Consider the following 14,689-nt stretch of genomic DNA (forward strand, 5'->3'; position numbering starts at 1 on the left):
TAAAGTGGGGGTCTCAGAGGGGAGGGTCCCAGGGTGGGGGTCCCAGGTTGGGGGTCCGAGGGGGGGGGAATCCTTTGGGGGGGGGGCACTTTGGGGATCGCTGCCGGAGTTGGCTCCATCCTTCTGCAGGAGGAAGCGAAGCCTCCGGTGGGGTCACCCGAGGCTGCGGGGAGCGGCGGGGAGCAGGACGCGACCCCCCCTCTTTGCGGCGGGTGCTGGGGAGCAAATAAAGGGGGTGGGAGAAAGGAGCCTCCCGAGAGTAGCAAAAGAGGGGGCACCCGGATTTGAACCGGGGACCTCTTGATCTGCAGTCAAATGCTCTACCACTGAGCTATACCCCCGCTGCAATCCCAGTGCTCTGACTCGTGCTCCAGCAACGCTGCATCCGACGACATCCGTTGTGTACCCCCGGCCTATGGACACCCCCTTGTGCACCCACTGAGCACCCATGACCCACAAACTCCCCCATGCACACCCCCTCTTTCCATCTGCCCACACAACCCCCCCACTTGCACAGCAGGGGTTGGAGGATGCAGCCCCCAGACCCATCCCCAGCCTCAGCGGGTCGGGGGGGGGGGACGGGACGTGGCATCCTCACCCCCCAAACCCACCCGCACAGAGCAGGATGGAGCCAGCGCAGGCTCGGGCTGTGCGTGCACTGCAGGGACTGGGGGGGCTGCGGGACCCCCGGGGGTTGGGGGGGGCAGAGGCACCATGCGGGGCTTCCGTAGGGCTGGGGGGGATTAGAGCCGGAGACAGCAGCGTTGGGGGGAGCACCCAGCGGGGGGCGGATGAGGGGAGCGATTGTCCCCATGGAGCGGGGTCAATATTTGCTCCCGGAGCCGCTGAGCAAACACGGAGCGAGCGGCGGCAGCGCCCGGGGCACGATCCGGGATCCGGGGGACAAAGAAGGTTCGGGGCCACCCCAGTGCGAGCGGCCGCGGTGGTTCCCCAGCCACCGGCCCGGGGGGTCCCCTCGGCCCCGTGTCCCATCGGCCTCCCCCCTGCTCTTTACATGGGGAAACTGAGGCACGAATCACTCAGGGCAGGGCCCAAGGGGGTGATCTCCATCCCCACATCCCTGCAGCGCCAAGGAGGGGACATCGCAGTGTCCCTGCCCTGGGGACAAACCAGAGCAGCCACGTCCCTGGCATCGCTGCAGGAGCCAGCCCTGGGCTGCCTTTCCCCGCTTCAAAGTGTATTGGCGAGGTCGGCGGGTGCCCCCCCGCCTGCCTGGGACCACACTGTCTGGGGGGATGCTCGGGGGGGCCATTAGCGGGTTTGCCCAGCGCCGGCGCAGCTCAGCCGGGTGATAAGGGCCTGGCCACGCAAACACCTCGTTAGTGAACCCATTAGGGAAGGTGCAAAGCCCGTCACCCCCCGGGGGTTGTGTGTGCACAGGGAGGGGGCACACGGAACATGCATGGGGGGGGCACAAAGCAAAAACCGCTCAGATGCCAACTGCGTGCCAAGCGCTGCGCTTCCTGCGTTTGCCCCCTGCTTTCTCCTCCCTCCTTCCCACTGTCCCCTATGAAACGAGGGGGACAAACCCCAAAGCTGCTGTTGCCTGGAGCTGCTCGATTCCAGCCCCCCAAACCATGGGGGGGGACACACACAGGGGCACCCCAAGCTGCACCCACCCGGCGCCGGAGCCAGACTGCACCGAGGGGGCTGTTTGCTTTGGGGCTGTTGCCCGCAGCGAGGGGAAGGCTGCAATTATGTTAATCCCTTAACCCCTGATTGCCGCCTCCTTCCCCATTAGGTGGGCAAACACTTTTAGCAGCAGGGCTCATGATAGGCTCTGGGCTACAAATACCTCGTGTGCCCCCGGCCCGGGCACCCAGCGCCATCGCCAGCACCATGCAGATGTCCCCGGCCATCCTCGTCCTCATCGCCTCGCTCCTGCCCGCTGCCTCCGGGTACCTCTGGGCCTGGATGTATTCGCTGCCCCATCAGCCCCCCGAGGAAGCCGCGCTGGGGAGAAGCGCCAGCCCCGGGGACAAGGCGGAGGAGGTGAGGGATGGGTGCCCGGTGCGATGGGTGCCGCACGGTGAGGGGGTCCTGGGGGCAGGAGGAAGGGGGGTACGGCTGCGGCAGGGTGGGAGCTGAGTTTAGAGGATGGATATGGGAGCAGAGATGGGTACAGGAGAGCTGAGTTTGTATCAGGGTGGGAGCTGGGTCTGCAGCAGGGTCTGGAGCAGAGATGGGTGCAGGATCGGGGTTTATAGGCAGGGTGGGAGCTGGCGTTAGCCCCTGGGATGGGAGCCGGGGCTGTGAGAGAGCGGCTGGGTGCAGGAGCAGGAGCCGGGATCGCAGCACGGAGGGAGCCGCGTTTCCAACCGGGGCGGGGCTGGCGGGGCCGGCAGGGGGCGCGGGCGCGGCGGGCGGTGCCGGGCGCTCCAGTGGCGCAATCGGTCAGCGCGCGGTACTTATAGGGCAGTACGCGGAGCAATGCCGAGGTTGTGAGTTCGAGCCTCACCTGGAGCAGGACTTTTACGTGCTCCGACAGCCGCCCCCCCCCCCGCTCCCTGCTGCTCCCATCACCCGCTCTCGCTTCCATCTCCGCTTTGCTTCACGATGCTCGAGCAGTTTTTGCCCCTCTCTGCTGTTTCTGGCCTGTCCCGGAGGCAGGGATGAGGATGCGCTGTGTCCCCCCCCGCCTTATAGGCAACAACGTGCGGCCCCGCCACCCCCTGCACCCACGGACACTTCTGCGACGAGCACTTCGGGCTGTGCCTGCCCGAGCGGCCCGAGGGGCAGTACTGCCGCCGAGACACGCACTGCGCCCGCGGCCTCCTCTGCATGTTCGGGAAGTGCCAGCAGCCCGTGCCCGACGGGCAGGAGGGTGAGCGGGGACCGGGCTTTAACGGGGGGGATATCGCAGCATCACCCCTACGAGCTGTCGGAGGGGGGCACCCACTGGTCCAGCTCCATCCCTGTCCCCGGCGAGGATTCTCCCTCCCGTGACGCTGTTCCCCATCCCCGCAGGAGCGCGGTGCGTGCGGGACGAGGAGTGCGGAGCCGACGGGTGCTGTGCGCGGGTGCACGGCGAGAGCGTTTGCCAGCGGCGGCTGGAGCGGGGCCGGAGCTGCCACGTCCCCCCCGGCGGGCTCGCCTTCAGCATCAACCAGCTCTGTCCCTGCCAGCGCGGGCTCGTGTGCAGGGCGAGCGCGCCCGTCAGAGAGTGAGTGCGGGGCTACCGGGGACACGGGGAGCGGGGCCCGGAGCGCGGGGCTACCGGTTTGTGCTCCATCTCCGCAGGAAGGCGTTCGAGTACCGGCCGGAGAAGAGCGAGTGGCGGTGCCGGCAGCCCTGAGCCGGCGGCTCCCCTATTTATTGCCTGTAAATAGCGCGCCCGGAGCCGGCCGAGCAGCGCCCATCCCCGCGGCTTCGGGTCCTCACCCCTTCCGTCCACCCAGCGTGGAGCCGGGCGGGTCCCAGCTCCATCCGCAGCAGTTCCCCCTTTCGCTGGGCACTGCAGAGCTGAGTTGTGCCCGGTCTCAGCCCTGCGTGCGTGTGTGTGTCCGTCCCCTCTGCACCAGGCACAGCCACGGGGCAGGTCTCACCGAACTGTTTATTACAAAGAACCAAGCGAGCGGGGCGAGTCCCCCCCAAAAAAACAAAAAAGAAAAAACCCCAACAGAATAAATAAATAAAATAACACTTTTTTGGGTCTTTTAAATAACGGTTGTGGAGTGACATAAATAGGGGGCATCCACTGCCCATGGGGGGCCTGGGGGGACCCCACTGCCTGGCGAGCACCAGGGCAGGCAGGTCTCAAAGCACTTGGCAGCAGTGACACTGTGTGACCCCCCCCAAAGGGAAACTGAGGCACACATGGGCACAGGTGGCAGAGTGGGGTGTCCCCCCCCCCCCGATCCCTCCAAAGCTGGGGGGGGTCTGGGTAAGGCAGCGACCCCCATAAATGGGGCAAGCCCGGCCCCACGGTGAGGGCTGGATGTGGGGTGGGGACACCCCCACCTTGGTGCGGGTTGGGGGGGGGGACACAAAGGGCACCCCGGGGCGGGCGCAGGAGAAGGCAGTGCCCTGGGGGGGACACACAGATACAGGCTCACAGACAGACAGACGGACACAGCGGGATGGGGCACAGCGGGGTGGGGGGGGGCACAAGGAGAGGGGGGGCTCTGCCCTGTGCACCCCAATCCCAGGGCAAGGGCCCCCCCCACAGGGCAGGCCAGGGCTGGGCGGCTGTTAGCATGTGTTAGACCCCCCCAGACTGGCTCAGATTGACACACACACCCCCAAACTCAAGCAGAGCCCCTCCAAGGCAAACACATGCAAACTGCCCCCCCCCGCGGCACGCAGCACCCCGAAACCCTGCTCACACTGCACACGCATGCACTGCCCCCCCAGGCGCTGGGGGGCGCTGTGGGTCACAGCCCTGCAGTGGGGCAGTGCCAGGCTGCTGGAGGCACTGCTCGGGGGGGGGGGACGAGTGCAGGGGCCCCCCCTGCAGCCGGGTGGCAAAGAGCACCATGGAGAAGCAGGGGGCACCCGGGGGGGGGGACACACACATACAGAGCCCCCACCATGGGGCAGGGGATGGGCTGGGGGGCCCATTTGGTCACTTGCCCCCCCCCCCCGGCAGGGAGGGCCTGAGGCACCGCGAGATGTTGGGGGGCTGCGGTGTAATGGGGGGGACACCCCCCAAGTGAGAAGTGGGGGTCCCAGGGCAAAGCAAGGGCTCCCCGTGGGGGGGCACAAAGGCAGCCGGTGGGGTCCCATCCCCCTGGGATGGGGGGGTCCATCCCTGCCTGCTCCCCCTCACCCTAACGGGGGGTGTAAACGTCCTGGCCCCATTGCTCCCCATCGCTCTGCTCCGATGGGCCCTGCCCCATAGCCCGGCCCCGGGGCTCGCCCTCACCCCATGGCCCTGCGGGGGGGTGCGGTGGGGGGGCAGCCGGGGGGGGCCCCGCGGGCTCCTTGTCTCCCGGCTCCATCTCGATGTCCGTGCAGCAGGAATCACCGGGCTCGGTGCCGGCCGCATCCGCGCTGCCCGCGGGCTCCATGTCCACGGTGTCCTGGCGGGACAGGCGGCGGGGGGGGTGCCGGGGGGGGCGGCCGCCCTGCCCCGGCACCGGGTACGGACCCTGGTTAGGAGAAGCAACCACACCGTGCAAGGAGGGATGGACAAGGGGGGGGGGTTAGTTGGGGGGGGGGGGCCACATGCGCTCAAGCCCAGCCTGGCCTGCACACGCTGCTCACTCAGGACATGACTTGCGTCAGGTCTCAGCCTGGGGGGGGCCAGGCTAATGGGGGGTAATAGGGGGGGTTTGTGCCCCAGCAGCCACAGACAACACAGGACACGTGTCCCCGCCCTGCCCTCCGGTGAGGCTCACGGTGGGGCAGGGGCTCTGCGCCCCCCCCAGCCGGTCCTTGCCCTCACTGCAGATCCCCCGGGATCGGGGTCTGGCACCCCACATGGAGGCACCCCATGATCCCAAAGGGGATGCTGGGGGGGCAGATCGCTTGGGGGGGCCCTAAGAGAGCCCTCAACCTGGGGGGGGGCACCAGTCCCAGGCAGGGAGCAGATCCCAGGGGGGAATCCCAGGGATGGCCCCATCCCAGGGGGCTGCAGCTCCCCAGTGTGACCCCATCCCAGGGATGGCCCCAAACCTCGGTGTCCCCCCCATCCCACAGCCCAGGTACGGGGGTCCCCATCCAGCACTCCCCATAGAGGCCCCCCCAAGGATGGTCCCCGGTGCCTGGGGGTGATGCTGGGGGGTGTCTGTGTGTGTCTCACAGCGCGTGCTCCTCCAGGGCGCCGGGGGGGCCGGCGTCGGTGCCCCCGCGGCCCCAGAGGCCCAGGTTCCGGCGCAGGGAGGTGAGCACCTGTACCTGGAGGTTGGAGACGGGCGCGGGGCTGGCGGCCAGCGCTGCCGTGGCCATGGTACGGTTGAGCAGCGGGTTGGGGGGGTTGCTGCTGGGGGGGTGCGTCGCCTTCCAATAGGCCTCCAGGTACTCGGCCAAGTGCTCGCAGGCCTCCTCCAGCTGGTTCTCGTCCAGCACGATGTCGAACATCTCCTGGGGGGGGAAAGGAGGATGTGGGGCAGAGCAGGGGCTATGGGGCGTGGACTATGGGGCAGGGTGAGCGTTATGGGGCAGGGCTATGGGACAGGGCAGGGGCTATGGGGTGGGGGCTATGGGGCAGGGCTATAGGGCAGGGAGATGGGGCAGGGTGGGAGCTATGGGGCTGGGCCGTGGGGCAAGGTGAGGGCTATAGGGCAGGGGTATGGAGCAGGGTGGGGGCTATGGTGCAGGCAGATGGGGCAGGGCTATAGGGCAGGGCTATGGGGAGGGGCTATGGGGCAGGGTGGGGGGTTATGGGGCAGGGCTATAGGGTAGGGCTATTGGGCAGGGGGGGGGCTATGGGGCTGGGCTATGGGGCCCCTGAAATACGGGTGGATCCCATTGGAGAGGGTGGTGGAGCCTATCGGATGGGGGGAGCTACTGGGACAGGGCGGGGCTTACGAGCTATGGGCGGGGCCTATGCTAACGGGCGTGGTTTCTGACTAACGGGCGGAGCCTATTCACAAAGGGCGGGGCCTATCGGGGCGGGGGGGCGGAGCCTGCGCCAGAACGAGGCGGTGGGCGGGGCGGTGACGCACCGGGGGGCACTGCGCCAGCTTGTCCGAGGCCACCATCTGCACGTTGAGGTGCTTGGCCTGCGACTTCCCGCGGGACTTGACCAAGCGCTGCAGGACCTGGCGGGGGGGGCACAGGGACCCTGCTGAGCCCCGCACCCAGCACCGGGCCCCCCCCCCCGCGCCCCACGGGCCCGGTCCCACCTTCGGGGAGGCGATCTTGATGTAAACGATGATGGGCGCCAGGGAGGTCTTGGCCAGCTGCGCAGGGTGGTTGATGGTGTCGGCGTCCAGCGCCACGAGCTGCAGCGTCCGCGCCAGCTCGAAGATGCGCTCGGTCTCGCTCTGCACCTCGGCTGCGGGATGGGGGCATCGGGGTCAGCACCAAGGAGGGGGGGACAGGAAGAGGGAAGGGGCAAAGCCCCCCCTCCCCGGCCCCGTGACCCTCTGGTGACCAGGGTGTCCCCAACCCTTCTGTGTCCCAGAGCCAGGCAGAGAGGATGGGGGTCCAAAGGGATGTGTCCCCCCCCCGTTGTCCCCCCATGCCAGGGGTGTCCAAGCTACATACCCAAGACATCTGTATCAGGAGCAGGGGAGGAAGGAGCAGCGCGGAGGGGAAGGAACCCAAAGGAAAGGAGAAAAGGAAACAACAGAGAGAAGATAAAAGAGGAGGAGGAGGAGAGGCTGAATCAAACAGGTTGGGGGGAGCACAGGGGATCAGCATGGGGACAGGAGGCTGATACAGATGGAGGCTTGGGGGGCGGGTTCAATGGGGGCTGTTCAGCAGTAGGCGGGTCCCAAGGGGGGTGCTGAGCCTCACCCAGGCTGGAGCGCGTGCTGGAGCGCTCGATGATGGTGTGCTTGCTGGGGTTGTTGAGGACCGAGCGCTTGGCCAGCGAGATGTCGGCCGTCACCCTCGTGATGGAGATCCTGGGGGATGGAGGAGGGCACAAAGGGGGGGCAGACCCGGCCCCTTGGGACCCTCCTGACACCTCCCTCCCTTTCCTCCCCCTCCTATGCTGGAGCTGGAGCTCCTCGGGGGAGAGATGCCCCCAACAGCAAGAACCATGGGGCAAGGCGTTAGGGGTCCCCCCATGGGATTAGGGGTCCCCTTGTGGTGTTAGGGGCCCTCCCATGGGGTTAGGGGGTTCTCCCATGGGATTAAGGGGGACCCACAATGTTAGGAGTTCCCTCCATGGTGTTAGGGGTCCGTCCCCCCATGGCATTAGGGGTCCCCTCATGGAGTTAGGGGTTTTTCCCCATGGGATTAGGGGTCCCTTTATGGAGGGAAGGATCCCCACATAGTGTTAGGGGTTTCCTCTGTGGGACTAGGGGACCCCTCATAGGATCACCCCTCCTTGGGGTCAGGAGTCTCCCTGTAGTGTTAAGTGTCCCTCATGGGGTCAGGGGTCCCCTTTTGGCACTAGGGATCCCTCACTGGGTGATGGGTCCCTCCCATGGTGTCAGTGCCCCCCCGTGTCTCACCTGCCATCAAAGCGATGCTTCAAGAAGTCAAAGAGTGCTTTCTGCATCATGTCCGTGACCTGGGCAGGGACGCACAGAGGGGTCCATGGCACCAGGGTCCCCCCGTGTGTCCCATTCCCCCCGTGCCCCCCACTCCTCACCTCGTACCCCTTCAGCGACGGCCCCACCAGGATGATGGGGCGCATGGAGGGCACCACGTCGTAGGGGGGCACGTGCTCAGTCTGTGGGGCAGAGCTGGGGGTCAATGGGGTGAGCACACGGATGGAGGGGGGGGAGGGATGCTCAGCTTCACCCCTGCGGGGGGGGCAGCTCCAAAAGGGGGGGCTGCAAGCGGGGGGAACCCCCAAACCCCTCCCGGGGGGCCCTCCCGGGGGTCCTGTCGGTACTCACCGACTTCTGCTTCTGCTTCGCTACGCGCCGAGGGGCCGGGGGGGCCGGGGGCGAGAGGAGACAAACAAGGCATGCGTGTTACCAGCCATGGGACACACGAAGCATCGCCCTGCTCTGCGTTAGGTTCTGGGGTGCAAGCGGGGGCTTGGAGTGGGGCGCTTGCCCCCAGTTAAGCCTCTGCAGACCTGCTCCCCCCCGTGGCGGGGCTGTGGTTGCACCCAGAGCCCCCCAGCTCCTGCCCAGCTGAGGGGGAGGAATGGTCCATTCTCATTCGCAGGGGGGTGGGGGGTGACACACCGGCCGTGCTGGCACACACCATGCGCACACATGGGGACCCCAGGCAATGGGGGGCGTGGACTGATCCATCCATGGGCCATGGGAGGAGGCAGCCACAGACTGATCCACCCCATGGGCCACGGGCTGATCCATCCCATTGATCATGGGGGGAGGCAGCCACGGACCGATCCACCCATGGACCATGGACTGATCCATCCCATGGACCACAGGGGGAGGCAGCTGCAGACTGATCCATGCCATGGACCACGGACTAACCCATCACATGGGCCTTGAGGGGAGGCAGCCACAGGCTCATCCATCCCATGGACCAAGGGCTGATCCATCCCATTGATCATGGGCAGAGGCAGCCGCAGACTGACCCATCCCATGGACCACGGACTGATCCATCCCATTGATGATGTGGGGATGCAGCCACGGACTGATCCACCCCATGGCCGGGGGGAGGCAGTGTTAGGGCAGGCAGGGTGCAGCGGGCGAGCGCGGGGCCCGGCGGGTGCCGTTACCTTCCTAAAGAAGGGGATGCGCTTGTTGTGGGCTGGGGGGGTGGTGACACTGCTCACGCTACTCTTAGGGGAGCGGTGGGTCTCCATGGCCGCCTCCTCCTCCTCTAACTCATCGGGGTCAAAGGCAAAGCTAGGCATGTCCAGGGCACCTGGGGATGGGGGCAGCCGGAGCAGGGGATGGAGGGGGGGAGAGAAGAAGAGTGATGATGGCAATGGAAGAAGGAACATGGAGGTGTGGGGATGGTGGGAAGAGCAGGAGAGGAGATGGGGGGGTCCCCAGGGGATGGAGGGGGGGGTGCACCCGCCTGCCTGCACCGGAGCTATGGACAAGGAGGGGGGTCCTGCCCCGGGGACCCCCGACACTCTTACCGCTGGCGGGGGGGGTCGGCCGGCGCGTCCCCGTCACCACATCACCCAGGCTGGAGCTGGAGTTGTCGCCCGATTTGCTGGATGGGAGAAGCACAGGGGGTGAGGATGGGATGGGGATGAACTTGGGGGGGGTCAGCACCTTCCAGAGGGACAGAGCCAGGCTGGGGCAGGAGCCGGTGCCCCCGTGGCTGAGCCGCACCTGGAGCTCAGGCGGTTCTGCCTCATCTTCTGCTCCTGCAGCAGCCGCATGTTCTCCAGCTTGACGGGGCTGGGGATGAAGCCGACCTCGCAGCCCTCCTTCACCAGGCGCCCGATCCACCAATCGTTGTTGTACTTCTGATGGAGGAGAGGGGGGCAGAAACCCCTGAGACCCCCAATTCCTCCTGCCCCCCCCCATCACCAACCCCGTGCCCACCTCCTTGATGTGCAGGAAGTCCTTGGGCTCGAAGCAGATGGCCATGCCCTGCACCGGGACGTCGTCGCCGGCGGATGGGTTGTACCCGACGTTGGTCCGTACGGCGAAGGCCACCGGCTTCGTCTGGCAACGGGAGAGGGGTCAGCACCTTCCACCCCCCCCAGCACCCACAGAGAGCCGGGGACAGGCAGGAGCTGGTGCCGCAGTGGTGCTGGTGCCACCGGCCATGGGTACCGTGGCCCAGGCCCTCACTGGGGACACCAACGGGGAGGTAAAGAGGGGCTCATTGCATGGAGCAAGGGGAGAACCTGGGCTCGCAGTGCCACCCAGTGCACCCACTGCTCCCCAGTGCCACCCAGTGCTCCCCAGTGCACCCACTGCTCCCCAGTGCCACCCAGTGCTCCCCAGTGCACCCAGTGCTCCCCAGTGCACCCAGAGCCACCCAGTGCACTCACTGCTCCCCTGTGCCACCCACTGCATCCAGTGCCACCCAGTGCACCCAGTGCCCGCAGTGCCAGGGCTCCAGCGCAGGCGATGCTGCGGGGCTGGGGCAGGAACGAGCCCGACCCCGCGGGACGTGGGGGCTCCCACCTTGGCTTTCTCGAGCTGGGCCATGGCCTGGCGCTCCGCCTCCTTGCGCAGCGCCTCCCGGTCCTCCTCCAGCGACACGTCCGAGTCCGACGGGCGGCTCGTGTAGGACTCGGCCGAGCCCTGGGGGGGGCAGCGGGGACGGGGTCAGGGCCCCCCCACCCCGCACCCAGCGCCCATGGGGGGACACGAACCCAGCCCCAGCGCTGCCCCCGCCCCACGGATCCTGCCCCCGGGCCCATGGGAGCCGCAGCTGCTCCCGCAGGGAACGAGACCCGAAGCCACCGCCTGCTCCCGGCCGGGCTCCCCCTCGGAAGGGAGGGAATTGGGGACCCCCCCTGCACCTCCCCACTGCTGCCCCCCCCCATGGTAATGGGGTCACCCCAGGACAAGGCTGGGGGCGGGTCAGAGCCCCCCATAACCCACAGCCCCTGGGTCAGGGCAAACCCAGCCCCATGGCAATGGTGCTGCAGGGGAGGGTGAAGGCACCAAGCACCCCGGGGGGGGGGGGGCTGCTGCCTCCCAAGTCCCACCAGAGCCCCCCCACCCCTGCGGTTGTGGGATCCCCAATTTGCCCCATGGAGGTGTTTGAGGGGGGGGATGCTCCCCTTCACCCCAGCCCCAGCCATGGGTCAGCCATTGGGGACACCCCCCCCAAAGCCATGGGGCAGGGAGACCAAGGGGTCAGGCCTGAGCCCTATGGGGAGGCTTTAAGGGGGGCAGAGGGGACACCCTCACCCCACACCCGCCATGGGTCCCACAGCTCCGAGGCAGTGGATGGGGACCGAGGGGTGCCGGGGGGGGCAGAGGCTCACCGGGGCAGCGGGGGGCTCTTTGCCGGGTACCTCCATGGCTTCAGGGCCGGGGCGAGCGCTGGGGCGGGCGCTGGGCTCGGGGCACCCGCTCAGGTTTCAGCCCTGGGTATATTTAGCCCAGAGCCGGGCAGGGGTGGGGGCCAAGGGGGGGGGAGAGCACAAATGGGCCCAATATGGGGGGGGGACCCCGTTGGGAGGGGGGTGCAGGACCCCAATATGGGAGGGGACACCCTGGGAATGGGGGTGCAGGACCCCAAACGGTCCCAGTATGGGAGGTGACTGCAGGGCTGAGATTGATGATGGGGGGGGCACAGCCAGGTTGGCCTCAGCCATTGCAATCCCTGCGCTCCCAAACCTGGCTCCCGCCGTGATTCCCGGTGGGATGAGGCACCCCCCCCATGCAGGCAGAGCCCCGGGGGCCCCCCCGCATCCCTGTGCCCCCCCCGCTCACCTGCCTGACAAAGCTGTTGGAGGTGGTGTCGGACGAGGTGCTGCCATCCGAGCGCTTGAAGCGGCTCTTGCGCTTGCTGTACTTGCCCTATGGAGAGCAATGGGGGAGCCCCAGGACTTGGGGGGCAGCTCTGACCCCCCCAAAGCTCCAAAGCCCCCCCCCCCAGCATTGCTCCGTGTCCTCCCCCCGCCCCACAGGTTCCTATGGGATGAGAGAAGGGAAACTGAGGCAGGGAAGGGGCTGGGGTTGCTCCCACTGCTTGGGGACCATGCAGCCCCCTCCGCAGGGCCCAGCATCGCCTCATCCATGGGGACTGACTCTGTGATCCCAATGGAAAAGTGCAGCTGATGGGATGTGGGGCAGACCCCACTGTGCCCTCACCCCCCCCACACCCCATAGACCCCCCCCAGCCAAACCAGAACCCAGGGAGGTGTCTACTATGGGGGGGACACCCATAAGCTCCCATTGGGATGGATGGGGGGCAATGGGGATGCCCCAGTGCCCCCCCCCCATGCGCCACAGGGACAGCTGGGCCCGGCTGCCACCAGCAGGGGGGGGGGCCCATAACGGGCAGCTCTGGGTATTTTTAGGTCCTTTCCCCCCCTCCTCACCCACCCAGCCATGGGGCTCAGTGTGGGGTCCCCATGGGGGGGGTCACCACAGACACCCAGAGACCCCCCAACCATGGAGATGGAGGGGACCCCCAGCGCCTCCATCCCTTCTATGTGTGTGCCCCCCCCCCCATTGTCACCCCAAGTGGTTGAATGTCCCCATAGGGGGCAGCACCCAGACACCCCATGGGGATGGGGTGCCCCTTGGGGGGCACATCCCTTGTCCCCAAGATAAAGGGGATAAACGGGGGGGGGGCACACAAACCACCCCAACAGAGTTTTCCCAATCCCTCAAAGTTTCCCCATGCACCAGCATCCGGGGGGGGGACAGGGACACAACCACAGTGACACAGCAAGCACAGACCCCCCCATGCACCCCCAAACCTGCGATGGGGCCCGCATTAGGGGTAGCTTCATTATGGGGGGGGAGGAGCACCTTGTTTTGCACGCTGGGGGGGGGGGGATCACCCCAGTTATGGGGTGTAGGGGTTGCGGGGGGAATCAATGGGGCTCGTTGCGGCCGGGGGGGGTCACCTGGAGGGCAGCGTTGTCCAAGACGTCCATCTGGATGTCCTGCGTGGAGCTGGGGGGGGTCCGGGCCATGCCGCCTTCCCGCACCATGGAGCAAGCCGGGGCCGGCGGGGGGGCGCGCACGCACCGGGGCGGGGGGGGCAGGATGGGGACGATGGAGCCCGGGCCTGGCCTCGGCGGTGGCGGCGGCCCCGGCGTGCGGCGAGGGGAGGAGGAGGAGGAGGAAGAGGAGGAGGAGGAGGAGGAGGAGGAAGGGGAGTGGGGACCGTGGCGGGGGGGGGGCACAAGGGATGGCGGCGGCTGCCTCCGCCTTGGCCGCTCCCACCGCGTTCCGGCAGGGATGGGGGGCGCGGAGCCGTGGTTGCCATGGAGGGGACCCCAAATCCCCCCCTTTCCATGAAGGGCACCCCCAAAACAGATCCTTTCCCTTGGGGAAAGCGAGGGAGGGTGACGCAGAGCCCCCTCCCCAAGGCGCTGCTCAGTGAGGGGGGGACCCCGAAAGGAGATGGGGGAACACCGGCCCCCCAGTTTAGTGTGTGGGGCTCGGAGGCACACACGTGCAGAGGCAGCGATCCCGAACACCAGTGCTCCATTGGGATGCTCTGGGGCTCCCCCAGGACATGGGTACCCCTAAACCTCCAGCTCCCAACCCCAGGGATACCCATACCCGGACACGGGAAAGGGCACCCCGGGGACCCCATAGCAATGGGGGGGGGGAACACACCGTGGCTGATGGCCCCCATTGACTCCCAGTCCCATCCTGCCCATGGGGTGAGGGGCAGATCCTGCCCCCGACAGGACGGGCTGAGCCCCCCCAACCTCATCCCAATGGCACCGGCTGTTGGAACACACGAGATTCCTGTTCCATGGGGTCAGGAGCGTGCTCCCGGGAAGCGGGACAGCTGACACCATGCTTTCCATGCTCGGCCCCATCCGTCACAGTGGGGAAGGGATGAGCCGCCCCGGGGGGTGCAGGATGGGACCGCCACCAGCCCCTTGTGCTTGACCAAGCTTCGGGTGTTGGGGCTCCACTGCCCCCCAGCACCAACCCTGCCCCTCTCCCTGGGTGCTGCGGCCAAGGCAGGAGGAGCAGCACCTGAGGGTGCTGGTGTGGAGCAGGGGGTGCTGGGGATGGGTTTGGGGAGGCAGAGCTGCTGCAGGCAGATGTGTGGGAGCGGGATGCGGTGACAGCATCAGCTTCCCACTGCCAGCACGGCTCTGATGGGCTCTGCTCTGCTCCTGCACCCACCTGCACCCGCAGCGCTCCTGCACCCACCTGCACCCGCAGCGCTCCTGCACCCGCAGCGCCCCTGCACCCGCAGCGCCCCTGCACCCGCAGCGCCCCTGCACCCGCAGCGCCCCTGCACCCGCAGCGCTCCTGCATCCGCAGCGCTCCCTGTGCTGCCCCGTCACTGGTCCAGGACATCCAGAGCAGGACACAATGGAGCCGGCAGAGGACCATAGGATCCCAGCCTGGTTTGTGTTGGAAGGGACCTTAAAGCTCCTCCAGCTCCAACCCCTTGCCACGGGCAGGGACCCCTTCCACTGGAGCAGCTTGCTCCAAGCCCCTGTGTCCAACCTGGCCTTGAACACTGCCAGGGATGGGGCAGCCACAGCTTCTCTGGGCAC

General features: G+C 67.4%; 1 protein-coding gene across 1 annotated transcript; it reads right to left on the reverse strand.

The window, feature by feature from the left end:
* Positions 1 to 5,760: 5,760 nt before the first annotated feature.
* On the reverse strand, positions 5,761 to 13,150 carry CACNB1 (calcium voltage-gated channel auxiliary subunit beta 1; the record flags this gene model as incomplete). The annotated part of the gene is made up of 13 exons (XM_080633568.1): positions 5,761 to 6,045; positions 6,630 to 6,725; positions 6,810 to 6,961; positions 7,426 to 7,535; positions 8,091 to 8,149; positions 8,231 to 8,311; positions 9,281 to 9,429; positions 9,650 to 9,726; positions 9,849 to 9,985; positions 10,065 to 10,187; positions 10,656 to 10,775; positions 11,919 to 12,005; positions 13,064 to 13,150. The coding sequence occupies 13 exons, from the start codon at positions 13,148 to 13,150 to the stop codon at positions 5,761 to 5,763; spliced, it is 1,563 nt and encodes a 520-aa protein (XP_080489694.1).
* Positions 13,151 to 14,689: the final 1,539 nt, after the last annotated feature.

This window comes from Psittacula echo, assembly GCF_963264785.1.
Source record: "Psittacula echo genome assembly, chromosome: 23".
NCBI classification, from domain to species: domain Eukaryota; kingdom Metazoa; phylum Chordata; class Aves; order Psittaciformes; family Psittacidae; genus Psittacula; species Psittacula echo.